Source organism: Rhododendron vialii, chromosome 3a (genome assembly GCF_030253575.1).
Source record: "Rhododendron vialii isolate Sample 1 chromosome 3a, ASM3025357v1".
NCBI classification, from domain to species: Eukaryota; Viridiplantae; Streptophyta; class Magnoliopsida; order Ericales; family Ericaceae; genus Rhododendron; species Rhododendron vialii.
The window spans coordinates 27,908,888-27,927,187 of record NC_080559.1 but is presented as its reverse complement, the minus strand read 5'-3'; the positions used below and the strand labels follow the sequence as shown (position 1 = coordinate 27,927,187).

At 39.9% G+C, this 18,300-nt stretch overlaps 2 protein-coding genes across 2 annotated transcripts; both read right to left on the bottom strand.

Moving 5' to 3' along the window:
- Positions 1-2,872: 2,872 nt before the first annotated feature.
- LOC131319435 (probable (S)-N-methylcoclaurine 3'-hydroxylase isozyme 2) lies at positions 2,873-4,947 on the bottom strand. Its single transcript, XM_058349668.1, has 2 exons — positions 3,982-4,947; positions 2,873-3,704 (listed from the first exon to the last, which is right to left on the bottom strand). Exons 1-2 carry the CDS (start codon positions 4,855-4,857, stop codon positions 3,087-3,089), a joined length of 1,494 nt encoding a protein of 497 aa, XP_058205651.1. The 5' UTR covers positions 4,858-4,947; the 3' UTR covers positions 2,873-3,086.
- Positions 4,948-13,572: 8,625 nt separating this feature from the next.
- Positions 13,573-16,106, bottom strand: LOC131319077 (probable (S)-N-methylcoclaurine 3'-hydroxylase isozyme 2). The gene is made up of 2 exons (XM_058349183.1): positions 14,867-16,106; positions 13,573-14,631 (listed from the first exon to the last, which is right to left on the bottom strand). The coding sequence occupies exons 1-2, from the start codon at positions 15,773-15,775 to the stop codon at positions 14,014-14,016; spliced, it is 1,527 nt and encodes a 508-aa protein (XP_058205166.1). The 5' UTR covers positions 15,776-16,106; the 3' UTR covers positions 13,573-14,013.
- Positions 16,107-18,300: the final 2,194 nt, after the last annotated feature.

The window sequence follows — 18,300 nt, the reverse complement described above, 5'->3', positions numbered from 1 at the left end:
TGTTCCAATGGAGATCCGGAATAGCGGAACCATTGTGAGGTTGTGTGTGTTCCAATGGGAATCCGGGAAAAGCGGAACCATTGTGAGGTTGTGTGTGTTCCAATGGAGATCCGAAATAGCGGAACCATTGTGAGGTTGTGTGCGTTCCCATGGGAACCCGGACCGGCGGAACCATGGTGAGGTATGGCTTGGTTATCCGCGGAGAGGAGCCAATGCAATTGTGTGCCAATGGGAACCCGGCGCGGCGGAACCATTGTGAGGATACTCGGGAGACCGGCGCGGCGGAACCGAGGTTGGGTGTGTTAAAAACAAATTTTGGAAACCACAATGTGGCCGGACGTGGTAGCCCATTGTGTGGTGTGTGTTTTGTGTGTGTTCCAATGGGAATCTGGGAAAAGCGGAACCATTGTGAGGTTGTGTGTGTTCCAATGGGAATCCGGGAAAAGCGGAACCATTGTGAGGTTGTGTGTGTTCCAATGGAGATCCGGAATAGCGGAACCATTGTGAGGTTGTGTGTGTTCCAATGGAGATCCGGAATAGAGGAACCATTGTGAGGTTGTGTGTGTTCCAATGGGAATCCGGAAATAGCGGAACCATTGTGAGGTTGTGTGCGTTCCCATGGGAACCCGGACCGGCGGAACCATGGTGAGGTATGGCTTGGTTATCCGCGGAGAGGAGCCAATGCAATTGTGTGCCAATGGGAACCCGGCGCGGCGGAACCATTGTGAGGATACTCGGGAGACCGGCGCGGCGGAACCGAGGTTGGGTGTGTTAAAAATAAATTTTGGAAACCGCAATGTGGCCGGACGTGGTAGCCCATTGTGTGGAGTGTGTTTTGTGTGTGTTCCAATGGGATCCGGGAAAAACGGAACCATTGTGAGGTTGGGTGTGTAGCTTGGTTATCCGCGGTACGGAGCCAATGCAATATTGTGTGAGTTAAACAAATGATTTTTGAAAGATGAATTGGTTTGTGAAAATGTTGACATGGTCTACGATGAGTCACGTAGGAGAAGCCTGGAAATCTTGGACACCAACGATAGATGATTAATGAATGTGGATGTGTAAATGATTAACTGCGTATATATGTATCATGTGGAAATCGATGTGTTATTATTTCCTGTTGTTTTAAGTTATGGGTTAGTGGGTAAGGATTACTCTGTTGAGCTTTGTAGCTCACGGTGTTGCCTTTTTGGTGACCCTGACATATTATATGGGTGGCGACGCCGGTATAATGTGTCAGATTTCGTAGATGATCAGGGTAAGCAGATCACCGTGGAGACTTTTGGAGCTGAGGAGCTGGCTAGGATGGAGAAGAAGGAGGAGCTGTAGATAGGAATCTTAGAACCCCCTTCATTTGTGTAAATATTGAACTCTTGTGAGAGTATTTGTTGTAAGAAGAGCCAGACTCTATTTTGAGGTTATCAATAAATTATGACTCTATTTTGAGATTTTAAATGAAATTGTCTTTTTAACGTACTCAAAATTCGGGGTGTTACATTTTTTGCTAATTTGCCATCGTGGGATGGAACGGGACCCGCTCTGATACCATGTGAAAACTTTATGTCCAACTTAAAGCGAATTGACAATGAGTAGATAAATTCAAAGTGTTATTAAGTGATTACATATTTCATTCCCAAGCATTGTGAAACGAATTGCGAGCACTACTACAATAATCATAAAAGATAACAGTTTAAAATTGTCATTAATTGTGAAAGATGACAGTTTTGAAACTGTCATCTATGGAGCTGTCATTAAAAGTCTGAATCTTAAAATGACGATTTGAAACTGTCATTAATATCTATAAAAATGACGCTTTATAAACGTAATTGAAAATAAAAGATGACAGTTGTGAAACGTCATTAAAGTGCTTTAAAACCGTCATCTTTTGTAACGACCTGCTCCAGCCTTGTATAATATTGTCCGCTTTAAACACCAAATCCTATCAAACCTCCCAGTGAGGTCACCCATCCCAAGATTACTCCAGTATGAACACGTTTAACTATGAAGTTTCAATTGGTTTTGGCACTCTCATAACTTTAAAAGTTCTTGTACAAGATATGATGACAATATATTATTTATAGCATATAACTTACACTTCACCAAACGATGTGGGACTACCCTCGGTTGACCCTTTTGGTCACCGATCCGACAGCCCCTCGCACAAATCCCAACTGCCCTCAGGCTGGTTGACCACTAATTGAAACTCCCCAGGGGCAGGGCGTCACAATCTCCCCCATTTAAGAACACATGTCCTTGTATGGGGTCGAGATTCTGTCTCACATTTTCGATTGGTACATGCTCTGGTACCATATGTAATGACCCGCTACTGATTTGAGACTTCAAAGCAACGATGCTCATAAATGGCACCGTTTTCTCCAAAAACAAATTTTTGTTCTTCAATGTCACTTATAAGGAGAAACCAACATTAAAAAGAAATAATAGTTATGTCACTATTTTATAAAGTAACATCATAAATATATTAGATCACAGTTTAGGAGAAACTGACATTAAAAAGAATGAATAGTTGTGTCACTATTTTACAAAGTGATATATCATAAATATATTAGAGCACAGTTTAGGAGAAACTGACATTAAAAAGAAAGAATCATTATGTTACTATTTTATAAAGTGACATTATAAATATATTATATTACAGTTTATGAGAAATTGACATTAAAAAGAAAGAATAGTTATGTCACTATTTTAGAAATTAAGTGACATCATAAATATATTATATCACAGTTTTTTAGATGACTGACATTATTTATCTATTGCAATCTTTTTAATTACGATTTTTCAAAAACTGACATCTTTTCACTTTTTGAAGCGTCATCTTTTAACAATATTATAGTAGTGGAGCGATAAATGCGACTTAAATCAGCAAACACTTCTTCATTACTACATCAAACAAAAGCCAAGAAACACACTTCAACTACCGAACAAGAAACACACACTTTATCGTACTGCACGAGCTAGATGTGACAAATTGAACCCAAACTCACTAATAAACCCAAACCCACCCACAATTACTACAGGCAAGACTCCCAAAAGAAAGAGATAACATAATCAGTACGCTAGCTAAGTAATCAAACTTCCAGCTGCTTCCTTATCTTCGGGACAAGGCACAAGTGTTTCTCCTTCACCAACGTTATCGAATTCTTCTCTTCCATGTCGAGGTCGGCTGGGTCCATGTCGCCCGGCAAGGACCAATCGAACAAGTGGATTAAAGTCCCAAGAATCAGAGGAACTACCTTGGCCGCCATAGGTTGTCCGGGGCACATTCTCCTTCCCGAACCGAACGGTAGATATTTGTAGTCGTTCCCCTTGTAGTCCAACCCGGACACTAGAAACCGCTCGGGGTTGAAGCTCAGTGGATCGTCCCAGATAGAGGGGTCTCGTCCGAGAGCCCAGACGTTAACCGTCACGATAGTGTCCTCGGGAATGTTGTAACCCATCACGTTGCAAGATTCCAAGGCGCGGTGAGGAAGAAGCAACGGCGCAGGAGGGTGCAGTCTCATCGTCTCCTTGATACAAGCGTCTAGGTATGGCAAACGAGGCAGATCGGATTGCTTGACGTTGTCTTGGCCTAGTTCCTTTTCCAGTTCGTCGAGCAGATTCTGCATGATTTCCCGATTTTTGACGAGTTCGGCGAGCGCCCAGGTAATTGTTGAGGTAGCCGAGACTAGACCAGCGCTAAATAACTCCTGCAAAAGAAAACACATGCACAGGATTAGGGACTTGAGATTTCAATAGTTGAGGAGAGAGAAAAGTATTCAATATTCTGTAGTCAAGGAGAGAGAAAAAAGTATTCAATATTCAAGGAGATATTATATTCACTCGTTTTTTGTTTCCTTTTTTTGAAAGAGAGCGAATCAATTGTTTCAATTGAATAGTTAATTCAAGAATTCTTATTGGTCAAGAACACTACGAGCGATAATTCTAAATTAATAAAATAAACGTGTGGAGGATGAGGGTGTAAACCAGGACAAAAGGGTTGATCAGGTCATTTGTGAGCCCTCGTCCAATCAAAGTATCCAATAAGTCGCGTCGGCTCGAACCACCACTGCTTCTTCGTCCTTGCTTTCTTCTATCACTTACGATTCCGTCCCAGGTAGCTAACATTCTCTTAAATACCTCCCTGAACTTGTTATTCATTCCAAACAAATCCCAATCACCCAAAACAGGAAACAAGTCTGTCAGATTTGGTGTTAAATCCAAATCCGCAAACCCCCTAATAAGCCCCCTCATCTCCCCATGCAAACCCTCCCCATGCAGTCCCTTCCCATCAAACCCCACCAAATCCCCCGAAAAGATCAAATTCCCCAAAATATTTAGAGTGACAACGTAAGCTTTCTCCTCAATCTCCACTACCGAACCCTCCGTCGCTCTCAAATCCTCAACCATCTCGTCGATTTTCTCCGACCAGAGCGTCGCCTGAGACTCGATGGCCTTGCCGGAAAACAGCTCCGACCGGCCAACGGACCTCATGCGACTCCACTGGTCGTCGTACTCGTCGGCCCGGGTTTTGAACTCGGGCCTCACGAACCGACCCGACAGGGCTCGGTCGTGGGTCTTGAGGATCTCCCTGGCCGCGGCCGGGGATGACCCCACGACGAGGAGTTTGGATCCGAGTTTGAGAGATATGAGCGGGCCGTGGGCTCGGGCTAGGCGGGCTATTGTGTGGTGAGGGAGTTTGCCTAGTTGGAAGATGTTTCCGACTACGGGCCATTGGTACGGGCCTGGTGGTATTTGCAGGTCTCTTCTTGAAATGAGCTTTTTGGAAACGAGGAAGGAGATCAAGGGGAGGAGGAGGAGGAGAAGAAGGAAAAAGGGATTGATTATCATCTCTGGATACATGTTTGATGGCTTTGGTTTGAATGAGTTTATTGTGTTGTGTTCTTTGGTTTATATAGAAGAGAGACTTATGTTATGTCATGAAATCATAACGTTGTTGATTTTAAAAAATTGATCCTCCATTATTATCGAAAAGTTTTTTTTTTTTTTTTTTGTAACAGAGAAACAACTTTACATCCAAGCAACTATATGGACTCGACTACACAACTCAAACCTTTCGGGAAGTCAGCGCGGCCGCATCAGTCACGGCTCTCCAATTGGTACAAGGTACTCACCCAGTGGAGAATCGAACCCCAGACTTTGAAAAATACTTTCAAAACCTGGACATCATAACTTGGGCAAACCGGGGACCTAGATCTCCTGTCCGACCCCAATCTACACAGGGGCCTGTCCCACTCCTCTCGATCGTTGATCTTGCAAATCAACGGTTGAGATGTACCAAGCATTTTTTGCCCCAAAATGACGTCGTTTTTGCTCGGCACATCTCAGCCGTTGATTTGCGAGATAAACAACCGAGACGAATGGTATAGACCCCTGTACGGATTGGGATCTGACAGGGGATCCGGGTCCCAACCCGGGTGTTTGCAATCCCTCGAAAAGGAAATTATTATCAAAAAGTTATGTGGACAAAATGCATGCGTAGTCCAAACAGTTTTTTTTCATCCAACCCGTGGTTGGATTCCCCTTCACTTCTCCCATCTTGATGTATCTTTTGTCAAGATTTCTAAATAAAATTTTGTTGCCTATAAAAAAATGCATGCGCAGTCATTTTTGCAACTCCTTTGTAAAAAGGTTAAGTACGTGGCCATAGCGTTGTACTCCATTAATCTCTGCAGTGACCAATTAATTACGTTATCCGTGATTGCCCAAATTGTTAATCATTTCCCTGTTCTTAATTAATACTACTAGCTAGCAAGCCCCCACCAGCAGCCAAAAATATGATATTTTGTGTTCATCTGGTTGGAACGTCACTACCCCGATGAAAAAATGAAATAAAAGTAATTAACGAGCGAGGCCAATTCTTTAACTCAAATAAAAAAAGGGGTGTGGTGGTATATTGTATATATTTGCATGAAAGGGACACATGCCAACTTTTCATGCCTTTTAGATTTGTATCTAATTTTTTACGTGCTAGTGAGTGTGTGTATCAATGTGAAGGGCTAAAAGGCAAAAAGAGTTTGAAACAAACCTCGCAAAAAGATGGAAGAAAGAGTGAGAAAGAAATGCAAATGGGATAGTGTTTAAAGGAGTAGGTGGCCTAACCACTTTTATGCAAGGAAAAGGAAGAAATCAGGAGGGGAGGGTGAGAGTTGAGCTTGTGAGATGACATTACATGCGTATTTTGGCCTGAGAAGCCAAGGCCCAAGGTGGATGAACTGATTCCAGCTCGAGGCGCCAATGCCTACCAAAATTTTGGTTATCTAGGGGCTAAGGTGCTGTTAGAACATGTATAAACGTTGAGTTCCACATTGGATAAACAAAAAAAGAGTTGGACCTTAATATACAATTGGATGACTCACCACATATAAGGCTTAGCCTTTTAAGTGGATATGGATCATTTAATGTATATTGGATTCAAGTAATGTGGTAAACTCTTTGTCGTTACTCCTATACAAATTGCGCCTTAAGCACGCAGTAGTGGGTCAATGCATCATACCCCAGTTCGGGAGATAGGGTTGAGAGTTGTAGATCAGAATCAAGAGGGAGCTTGGATGCAGAGAGAGGTTAAGGCCCAATGTTCGGTTCTCACATTGGATAAATAAGAAAAGAGTTGAATTTTAATATATATTTAATGTATATTGGGCCCAAGTGATATGGTTGACTCTTTGTCATTACTCCCATACAATTGGCCTTAAACATGCAATGGCGGGTTGATGCATCGGACAAACTCCCAACAAGTGCAAGCCGTGTCTAAACGCATTGCATGCATACATGGTGTATAGTTTGGATGGTGTATAGTTTGATTCGTGGTTCGAATGGAATTGTAATTGGATTTACTAGTTTGAAGTATGAACATGTCCTTTTGACTTTGGAAGGCCGTTGCAGCTCGTCATATAGCTATACTGGCTTGGAATTACAGTCTTAGAGCAAGTACTTCAAACAATGTAAAATACATTTTTCTCTATTTTGGAAAGAAAAATTATAAAAACTTGTTTGCACTAGATTAGGTAAAAGAAGAGGTAAAACATATTTGTGAATAGTTCTCAGTCATTTTTACCTAAGCACTATTCATACTCGTTTCTTTTTTTTATTGCTTCTTTTCTCTCTCCTTCCTTTCTCCTCTCTTTATTTTTAATATTGGAAAAAGAAAAAGAAAAATATTTTAATAGATGATAGGTAAAATGGATTGTGTTGATGTAGTTGTGAAAAAAAAAGTTAATAGCTAAAATAGAATTGAGAACTGTTCCCAATGTAGTTTACCTTTACACTAGTAAACTTGCTCTTATAGCTAGTAGTGAAAATTACTAACTTAAGTGGCGTGGAACTATAGCCTTGGAATTACTATATAATAATAACCAAGTGACCTAAATTTGAGCCTACTTTGTTTAGGTTTTTGGAATAATGAGTGAAGAGAGATAAATAGAGAAATAAGAGTAATAATTAGAGAGAAATATTATTGGAAACCGTGAGCATAGAGAATGAGTTGGGTCTAGAGACCCAAAGCGAACACACTTGGTCTGAAGTTTATAGCTGTACGTGTGGAGTAACTTTTAATTGCTTGTACGAGGCAGGTTTATGTGGCGAGAATTTATCTCTGGCCTATATATATGTGGGTGTACCTTATATATAGTATGTACGTAGATGATACACAAATTATCCACTGCAAACCATCCATTGGCACGGTTTAGTTAGTAGTATGCTTTGGTTGTTTTTTTTTCCTGGTCATTCTACCATCGATAAGAAGAAAAAAAAAATTTAAAGTTTGAGGACGGAATTATTAAAGGAAGAAAAGTATGAACGTAACACCTCGTCTTAAGAAAATGATTAATGTTGTTTGTGCTAGGAAATCATACATGAATTATGAAGAGACAAAAAGGGGTTGGTGGGGTATTGTATATATTTGCATGAAATGGACACCTGCCAACTTTGCATGCCTTTTGGATTTGTATCTAATTTTTTACGTCCTGGATTCGTATCCTGAGCTCTTCAAAATGGTGAAGAGGCATGTAAATTAAAAGGGGAATAAAACAAACAAGGAAAAGGTAATCATATAAAAGGCCCCCCAACAAAGAATCAGGGGGACACATTTTTGGTGGGATTTGAGCTTTTTGACGTTGTTGCAATAATTTATAGTAGTAGTTGAAATTACGGACCTGGATATATTCTATATTTTCAATTTAGCAATGGATATAAGGATTTGCTAGATGTGCCAGGGACGGATTCAGAAATTTGCATTAGTAGGGGCACACAAAGTAAGTAAACTTAGCTCGTATGTTTATAATTTCTTAATTAATAGTACGTTTTTTGTCAGTAAAATAACAAACTGATGAATATATTTGTAATTTCATCTCATAATTAGCAGAAAAAATTGTCTTCGAACAAAAAGATGATGTAAAAATTTGGCACTCAAAGAAATAGATAGGACAAATATCCTCGTAATGAAAGTCTAGAGTAATTTTATTGGAACATCATCACAAATTAAATTTATTGCATATAATTAATGTAATTTTATAAAATGGAGCGGGGGCCCGTGCCCCTACAGGCCCCCACCTGTATCCGTCCTTGGATGGGGCTACAAGTTGGTGCAACAAATTTATATATACTGTATATATGAATTTCGTAGTGAATATGAGGATTTGATGGATGGGTGTTACAGTTAAGAGGGCTAGAAGTTGGTGCAACTACGTATGTACGCGAGCCTCCCATTAGAAAGTTTAGGAGTAAGGGCAGGAGATTAATTGCTTTGATACATGCTTTTATGCAAAATATTTATGCATACTTAGATAGGTGGAGGGCTCCAACGTACATACTAAACCAAACGATATGTGTGGACCCTCCGTTCGCATGAGCGTGCGTGCAAAACATACATTTCACATCACGAAACCATACTTACGAAAGGGTAGCATTGGCATGAGCTAGCATTTTAACAATCAAACAAAATAAGCACAAAATCTTTTTGCCATCTTATAATTAATCACACTTAAATGAAGGAGATAGATTAATTAATTTGTACATTTATTGGATATATACATATAGAGGAGGCATGCCCCTTAAAACCTGGAAACAATAAACAGAAAGCCAAAAGCTCCAAACCGTATATTAATCCACCATTTGAAAGCATTCAATACACCAAGGAGCTTTCCCGGGAAAATCTCAAGCAGTGCACCTCCGATGTGTCTTTATATATATATATGGGGTGTGGGTGTCTACTTGTTATATTTTCATTGTAATCTTGAAAAAAGAAAACCAATGTATCAACGAGAGAAGATATTATAGAGATTCCTTGAGAGTGGAGGCATAATTTATGATTGGGAGTCACACTGCATTAATACTGTAAATATTCTTATGGCGGAAATTTTTTTTGAACGGCAAAAAAAGATATATTCTTATGGCGGAAATGCTAGTAGCACAAAAATGTCTCGAACGCAAAATTAGAGACAAATGCATCGGATGCTACTGAATACAATTTATACTTTGTTTTCAGACATTTTTATCCGTATCAGACTTCAGTGCGTGGTCATTTTTGGAGCTAGAAACCCCTACCAATTCTGTAGATATATAGATTCATGCATGCGTACAGAGTGTAAATTAAAGAGACTGAATGAGAGATAGAGAGGGCCGGGGTAACCATAAACAAGACATTAATATGGTCTTAGTGGTGTTGACGTGTGCGCGCGTTCCACTGTGGCTGTAGATCAACTTGAGAAACATTGAAGCTGCATTGGGCTAATAAAAAAAACGGGGTTCTTTAATTTAGGCATTAATGTCTCCTCCCATAACCATATACTATAGATTATACTTGTGCAACTCTCAATGTGCACAAATACCACTTTTTTGCATGAGTATCCTTGTCCTTTACGCACAAAATCAAAATGTAGTAATTTCGAAAAGAGAATTACCCAGTGCTCATCTCATGGACCATTATCGATCGTGTCATTTGCATTCTTTTCCTCATTTTAATCCCTGTGCTGAAAAGGTTGTCCGGAACCATCCAATATGGGCTTGAGTACTGTTGGGATATGGCAGTAGCTACGTAGTAGGGGCTGGGTTGGGCCTCCAATTCCTTGGTGCTCTCTCTCTCTCTCTCTCTCTCTCTCTCTCTCTCTCTCAAACACACACACTCAACATATCCTATAGAGTATATGTAACACATGCATATGTTTACCAATTTCTTATGTTGAATGTACTAAAACTTCAGAACAGTTAGAAATTCTCATTTTCAACACGAAGGGCTATGAATAATTCAATAACGGGTTATATTGTAAGAAGAAAACCAATTAAGTTACTACGTCCTGCATGTTAATTATAAGGTGAGCAAACACCACATGCAAGTCTTAGTTGTGGTGATTTTGGATTGAACGGCTTAGGATGGATCTAGACCATAGTTTGCTATCAAATTTATGATGGGTAGATGTAAATATAGTATTTGAGGAGAAGGTCCTCTCTCAACCCAGGAGAGGAAAATTTGTAAGAAAGATAGTCTGGATTTGTAAGGTTTGAGGGTCAAGAGAGAGAAACTTATTTCTCCTAATTGGAGTTTTTTTTTTTTTTTTTTAAATCAGTAAAGAAAGGATTTCCATACTCAGATTAACGGCTGGACTTCTTATCTCTTTTATTAAGGACTTGGATCTTGTATCTTATCTTTTATATCTACATGCATGTATCCAGGTTAGTAACTTTCTTATGAATCCAATTATGTATTTCCACAGTATATATTTTGATAGTGAAAATTCATGCATGTTGTTCTAGCTAGGTTCCGTAATTTTGTTTACACATACAAATGATCTCACCCAGTACCTGATTGAACTTATTACTTAGTCACAACGACTTCTAAAACAAGAAATGGGAGAAGACATAAATATGACATTATACATAAAACAACATTTCTTCACTACTACATCGAACACAACCAGTCAATAAACACACATCATCATCGTACAAGCAGTCAATATTTCAGTTTGCTTCCTCATCTTCGGAGCAAAGGCATGAGGGTTGCTGATCCCTTCAACAAATTAAGTTATCGAATTCTTCTATTTCACGTGATCAAGGTTGGCCGGGTCCATGTTACCTGGCAAGGACCACTCAAATAAATGGATCAAAGTCCCAAGAATCAAAGGAACTACCTTGGCCATCATAGGTTGTGTCCAGGCCACATTCTTCTATTCCTGAACCAAACGGCATCCAGATATTCATAATCGCTTCACTTGTAATGCAACCGCTCAGAAAAGTTCTTTTTAAAATCCGGTCCGTAAATAAGTTTTCATCGGGATAAATAATGCGATGTCGGTAGAATTTCTCAACTTTTTATTCATCCCAATCAAATCTCAATCTCCCAAAACAGGAAACAAACCCGTCAAATTCGGAGAGTTTCCTCATCTGCCCACCCATACCCTTCCCATCAAACCCCACCAAATCCACTGAAAAAATCAAATTCCCCAAAGTATTCAAAGGAACCACAGAAGCTTAATTCCTCCGCTATCTCCACAACTGAACCTTCCTTTGCTCTCAAATCCTCAACCATTTCGGCGATTTTCTTCGACCAAAGTATTCAGGTTTTTCCATTGATTGTTGCACTCGCCGGCGATTCCAATTGACGCGTTGTGCATTTTGGAGCCTGGGTTTTGAACTCACGCCTCAAGACCCGACCCGAGAGGACGGGGAGGCTCCTGTCCATTTTTTGGACAATCCAGTTGGGGTCCAGTTTCGGCTTTTGTGAGCCCAAGAATTGTTTACTTTGTAGAGCTCATTTTTGTAATTAGTTTGATCAAAGATTAGTAGGTACATGATCGAAATAAATTTATACAAGAAAAAAATGGGATGAAGAAGATTAATTCAAAACTTAAATTTTTCATATTTTTTTGTAAAAATATATTTCGATCATGTATCTATCTACCAATGTTCGATTAAGCTATTTTTACTTATGTGAATAACCAACTCAACAAGCTCCATAAAATGAAGATGCCCATATCATTGTTTTGGGCCCAAGATGGATCCACAAAGGCCCTTGAGGATTTGTTAGGCTGCAGCCGGGGATGACCCGACGAGGAGGAGTTGGGATCCTAGTTTGAGTGAGATGAGAGGGCCGTGGGTTTGGGCTAGGCGGGTTAATTTATTAATGTGAGGTGGGGGAGTTTCCCTAGTTGGAAGATGTTTCCGATTACGGGCCATGGGAATGGGTCTGGTGGGCCTTCTGTGGAAAAACACTTGAAGATGGTGAAGAAGAAAATGGGGAGGAGTAGAGGGAAGAAGGGATTGATGATTATGTCGGCCGAAAAATAGTGTGTTTAGATTCATGGTGGCTTTGGTTGGATTAATTGAGTTTATTTTGATTTATTCTTGGGTTGATGTAGAAGAGAGGTTTACGTTGGTATTATGATCCGATCTGTTTCAACTCGTTTAATATTGAGTCTTGCTACACACACAGCAGATCTATGCACAATCTGTGCACAGATTTCATTGTGGGCCCCACCATGGGTCCCACACAAATCATCTGAGCCGTTTATTAAATGTAAAATATTTTTTGAAGGGTCCCCATAAAAAATAAGCTCAAACCGATACCTATAGGTGCTTCATCCAATTATCTAACTTTTCATTCAAATTTTCGGATAATGAAAAGTTATATGGTTGGATCGAGTACCTATAGGTATCGGATTGAGCTTATTTTTTACTGAGACCCTTGAAAAAATGTTTTACATTTAATGAACGGCTCGGATGATTTGTGTGGGACCCGTGGTGGGTCCCACACAAATCTGTTGTGTGTAGACTTTCTGTTTAATATTAACCCACGATCAATTTCAATCCGTCCAAACCCACTTAAATCAGCCCATTTGCCACCTCTAGTGTTAACTATGGTCATCAGTTATGTCAATTAATAATTTTTGCACAAATTGCTAATCATTTCCCTTCATAATCACCCACCCACCCACCCACCCACCCGCAAATGAAGCTTTTTAAAAATAAAATTCATGTCCCCCGATGAGCCAAATTTGATGCCAAGAAAATAGGAAAATACCTTTGGAGTCACGACTGGTGACAATGTTGAGTTTGTCAAAAGTGCTACATCACTTACGTCAATTAATCTATGTCAAAAAAAGAGATGAAATAAGTTTAATGCAACAATATGAATATGATTTTTTTTTTTTTTTTTTATGTTGTCCCAAAAATGATGTCTAAATTTGCAGGGATGTTTAGTTAACTTATTTTCTAGTTTTTTTTCCCTTCAAGTACATAAGAAAGCCCAAATGGTTAGAGCAAGTACATCAGCTTAGTTATATGGAGAATATTAGGTAAAATGGAGAAGGAAAACCACAAAAGAGCTTTGCACCAGAGTAGCAAAAGGACCAAGGCAAATTAAGTAGCTTTGGGGAAATGGTTCGGTAGTTTTACCGAAGGACTGTGCATGAGCTAACCTTTATACAATTATTATTTCTCTCTCTCTCACACTCTCTCCAATGGAACCCAAGTACAAGATGAAGAGTACTTTTGTTTTATAGTAGTATTTTATTAGTATAGAGATGGTAATAGAGAGTATTGGTGTGAGGTTGAGGGAGATTTGAATAGGTAAAATGAAAAAAGTGAATTATTTGGTAGCTAAAATACATAACCATTGGTGTACATGCTCTTATAGAGCTAAAAAAGAGCTAGCTAGCACAGGGGAAGTGATCTTTAAGCACCAAGGCACACGTTTAGCTCGGCGACTTTGATAATCGATGCACACTAAAATAGAAAAATACAGGGAATTTGTACATTACATACATAGAGGAGGCATGCCCCCTAAAACTTCCAAACAATCAACAGAAAACCAAAAGCTCCAAGACCCATAATCCCACCACTTGAAAGCATTCCATACTACAAGGAACTTTAATTTCCCAGGAAAATGTCGAGCAATTTTCCCCAGAAACTATAAACTATTCACCCCAATTTATCAACCATATGCACAAGAGAACTAAGCAAATACACCAGCCACCAACACTATCAATACACAATCAATACTAGTATTCACTTCATTAATTGCCTTCTCAACTTAGGAATGGCGCAGAGAGGTTGCTGCTTCAGCATTGTTACATCCAACTTGTCAGTCATATCAATTTGGGCCGGATCCATGTTTCCCGGAAGAACCCAATCAAAATTGTGGATCAGTGAAGCAATAATTACCGGAACTACCCTTGAAGCCAACGGTTGTCCAGGGCAAAATCTCCTTCCCGACCCGAAAGGAAAATATTCAAAGTCGGTACCCATGTAGTCCAACCGTGCCGAAAGAAACCGCTCAGGTTTGAAGCTCAGGGGATCGTCCCAGATTTTCGGGTCACGAGCGATTGCCCACATGTTTACCAAGATTTGGCTGTCCTTGGGAATTATGCATCCCATCACCTCACATGTTTCAACGGCGCGGTGAGGTAAGAGCAACGGGCCGGGAGGGTGCAGCCTTAGTGTCTCTTTAAGACAAGCTTCCAGGTAGGGCAAGCGATGCAAATCAGATTCTCTAATTGTATCTCCCGTGATCTCTTTTGAAAGTTCTTGACGAAGTTTTTGCATGGGCTCTGGATTCCTCATGAGTTCGGTGAGTGCCCATTCAGTTGTTGCACTAGTGCTTTCTATGCCAGCACTAAATAGCTCCTGTAGAAGGTTAAAAAATAATATTAACTAGAAGCAACTTTGAGTGTACGTAGATTCCGGCCGCATCGATTTACCATTTGTCGAGTTTTAATAAAATTTTCCTGCTTATAAAAAATAATAAAATTTTGCTGCTTATAAAAAATAGTATACGGTAGATATCTATTCATGCATGCGTACTAAGTACAGCGAGTCAAATTGAGAAAGAGAGCGAAGAGAGAGAGAGGGAGGGGTAAACCATAAACACGGCATTAATCTGATCATTACTGAAGCCAGACTCAATCAAAGCATCAGCAAAATCTCTCCCGTTCCCGTTCCCGCTCCCGCTCCCGCTCCCTCTTCTTTCTTCCACCATACCCACCCAAACATTGCAACACCACCCGAATACACCCAAGAACTCCTTGTACGTCCCTTGCCAATCCCACCCGCTCAACACCGCAAACAGATCACCCAGTTTCGCCCCTGCCTCGGCGAATCTCCTCACGTTCTGCATCAGCCCTTCCCCCGCCCCTCTCCCTTCCAAATCCACGAAATCCCTCGACACCATCGCGCGACTTATTATGTTTATCGCGGTGAAAGTCACCACCTCTTTGATTTTCACCACCCTGCCATCCATCAGCCCCAGATGACCCACCAGCTCCCAGATTTTCCTCTCCCGGATTCCCACCTGGGATTCTAACGCTCTGGCCGAAAACAGCTCGCTCTTGTACGCGCTCTTCACGCGCCTCCACCTATGGTCGCACTCGTCGTTGAACGCGAGCTGGTGGTTGTGGATTTTGGACCCCTTGGTTTGGATCACGCGCGGCATGTACCGACCGGAGAGGATGCGGTCGTGGGTGTTGAGGATTTCTCGGGCGGCGGCCTGGGATGACCCGACGATTAACCGGTGGGAACCCATTTTGAGGAGCATGAGTGGGCCGTGGACTTGGGCTAGGTTGGCGAGGGAGATGTGGAGCGGGGTCTTGCGACTTAGTTGGAAGAGGTTGCCGACTACGGGCCATGGAGTTGGACCTGGTGGGAGTGGCGGTTGTTTTCTGGTTGGAGTGCGGTGGTGGGTTAAGAGGAGGAAGAAGAGGAGAGAGAGGAAAATGAGAGGGAAGAAGACATTGGATTCTGCCGGTATTAGAGACAACAATGGTAGACTCATGGTGGGTTTTGATAGCACTAAAATTAGTTCATGGGAATGGAATATATAGAAGGGGAGAGACTGTTTGTTGCACTGTACGTATTTTGAAATTTTTCAGTGCCGGCGGTGGGTACTACGTGGTACCCACTCGGCACATTCAAGCAGTCCGATGAGATTTTGGATGACTTAGATTTGGAAAGAGAAAAAAGAGAGAAAGAGGAGGGATGAGAGGAGAGAGAAGATTTTAATCCTAACTGTTCAAAAATGTAATAAACGGCTTAAGAGTACCGAGCGGGCACCACTTAGAACATAACGGCTCGGCTGAAAATTTTCTCCGCATTTTAATGTGATTCCCTTTTATTTTGGGTCTCATCATCATGATTGGAATTATTCATTGTAGACTTTGCTGAGAACGTAATTTTTCCTTTTGATCGAGTACTTTGTTTGTTTGAAAAAATGTATATAATCGAATGTCAATAACCACGTGATCCATGAAGATATATTGAGAGAAATGTTTATTTTTCTGCTCTTTCCGTTCTCAAAAGATTGTCTAGTTTGCAAAATGAATATTTAAAACAATACATTTCTATAATTCAAAATTCGGACTAGTTTTTGTTAAATTAAAAGAACTCATCGTAATTTACTTAAGTACTAACTACTGTCAAAAATTGAATTTCTTTAGGGTAGTGATAATATCAAAACTGTTTTTGTTTGTGCCAAAATTTCAACACATAAAAGTCTTGTACATTGCATACGGTACAAGTCTTTTATACACTAGTATTTTGACACCAACAAAAACAGTTTTGACATTATCATTTCCCTTTCTTTAGACCAAAATGATTTATTTTTAAATTCTCGTTTTGCAGAATGACCAAAATACCCCTGCATTTTTATGATATATCCAGATATTGCCTCATGGTATATGAAGCGCTGACCGTTATAATGTAGGAATTTAATATCCGCCCTTTATTAGTTAAATTTACTATCTCCATCACAAAATAATCTTACCTTAAAATGTTTTAAAGAAGGGGATGTTCAAATATGAGACACTGGTATTTGTGAAGTGGAAGGTTCAAACGATATTTTAATCAATGGCCCTTTAATCAATAATATCTAAAATAGTTTTTTATACCTAAATTACATAATGCACGTGCGAGTGCAGGTACAAGTATAGGAGCGCGAGCGGAGCATAAAAGCGTCTTCCAAAACCCTACCAAACAACTAGAATTCATGGGTGTGAAGATTGAGAGCGCAAGCGCAGAACGAGAATTGAGTGCGGGAGCAAAGGCCATTTAATTTGAACGCTTATATGACTAAGTTTCACACATATTAAAATACACTAATAACCAAGAACATGGTAAAAAGACAACTTATAATCTATTTTGATGATTATTCTCCCAAATACTACTTTGTTACAAAATCGATTCTGCACATATTTGTTAAACACTCTATAGATTCATAATCTATTTCATCCACAATTCAAAAATCTATAACTCATAATCCAAAATGCAAAAAAACTTTGGACTCCCAAACGGATCCGAATATCCATACGTAGATGAATTATGAGACTAAAATGAATTGAATGAGCTGATTATTATCCATATATAAGATCATCTCCAACCCACTATAGAAATATCATTAGTCATCAAGAAATATATCTAGAGATCATTATTTCACTCAGACTTCCAAATTAAACCATGCATTCTCGATATTAATCTTCTTTCTTCAAATTAATAAAAGTCACACACTTGACTTCAAAACTCACTTCTAATTTTCAAACATTTGTCGAATGTGTCCACCTTTGGTCTTATTCTCAAGGTAGCAAATACTTCTTTAATGATACCAGATCTTAGGTTGCAAAAATACTATCAAAATGCGTTTGATTTTGCTTATAAAAACAAAAAAAAAAAAAAAAAAATGCGTTTGATTTTTTGAAATAAAGTCAATGTTAGAAATTGGCGCAGCGGAAGTTCAATTTCGGATTACCTCTTCGAAGTAACGAAGACGGACTGATAGCGGCGTTCTACCTCGTTGAGAGCTTGCTTGAGAGAACCCCACGAATCCAGCATGCTCCAGTGATGTGTATACTACCAGAGTTATACACCCATATCCACAATCTAAGAGCAACAAGAGTGATAGAGATTTTTGTCGTCTCATCCATGGCTACAACAGATGTGATTTTATAGCACTCTCTGATCGCTAACTCATTAACTGGGGAAAAACCAAAAGGCTTGAAACCTCCCACGAGAAACCAAAACGCTTGTAACCACTGCCATGAATTTGCAGGTTATCACCCTTTTGGGTTTCCTCCGTATAACACGTAAATTGCTATTCCCCTGACACACCCCCTCGGCCCCACCTCCCTTTTCCCACATTACCCTCCCGCCTCTCTCTCTCTCTCTCTCTCTCCCTTTTCTTTCTTTACAGTTTGCTCTTTCCTTTTTTTTTTTCTCTTTTTATTTCAGTTTGGTTTTTTTTTTTTTTCATTTTATTTCCTTTTATTTCTTTCCGGTTTGAATTTTTTTCTCTTTAATAATAGGTTCAAG

Bases quoted from the DNA above. Each gene is read 5' to 3' on its own strand.
- LOC131319435 (XM_058349668.1), bottom strand. From the start codon at position 4,857: ATGTATCCAGAGATGATAATCAATCCCTTTTTCCTTCTTCTCCTCCTC. The intron at 3,705-3,981 runs GTTTACACCCTC...TTTCTTTTGCAG, and splicing joins TGATCAACCCTTTTGTCCTG to GAGTTATTTAGCGCTGGTCT.
- LOC131319077 (XM_058349183.1), bottom strand. From the start codon at position 15,775: ATGAGTCTACCATTGTTGTCTCTAATACCGGCAGAATCCAATGTCTTC. The intron at 14,632-14,866 runs GTTTACCCCTCC...AACCTTCTACAG, and splicing joins AGATTAATGCCGTGTTTATG to GAGCTATTTAGTGCTGGCAT.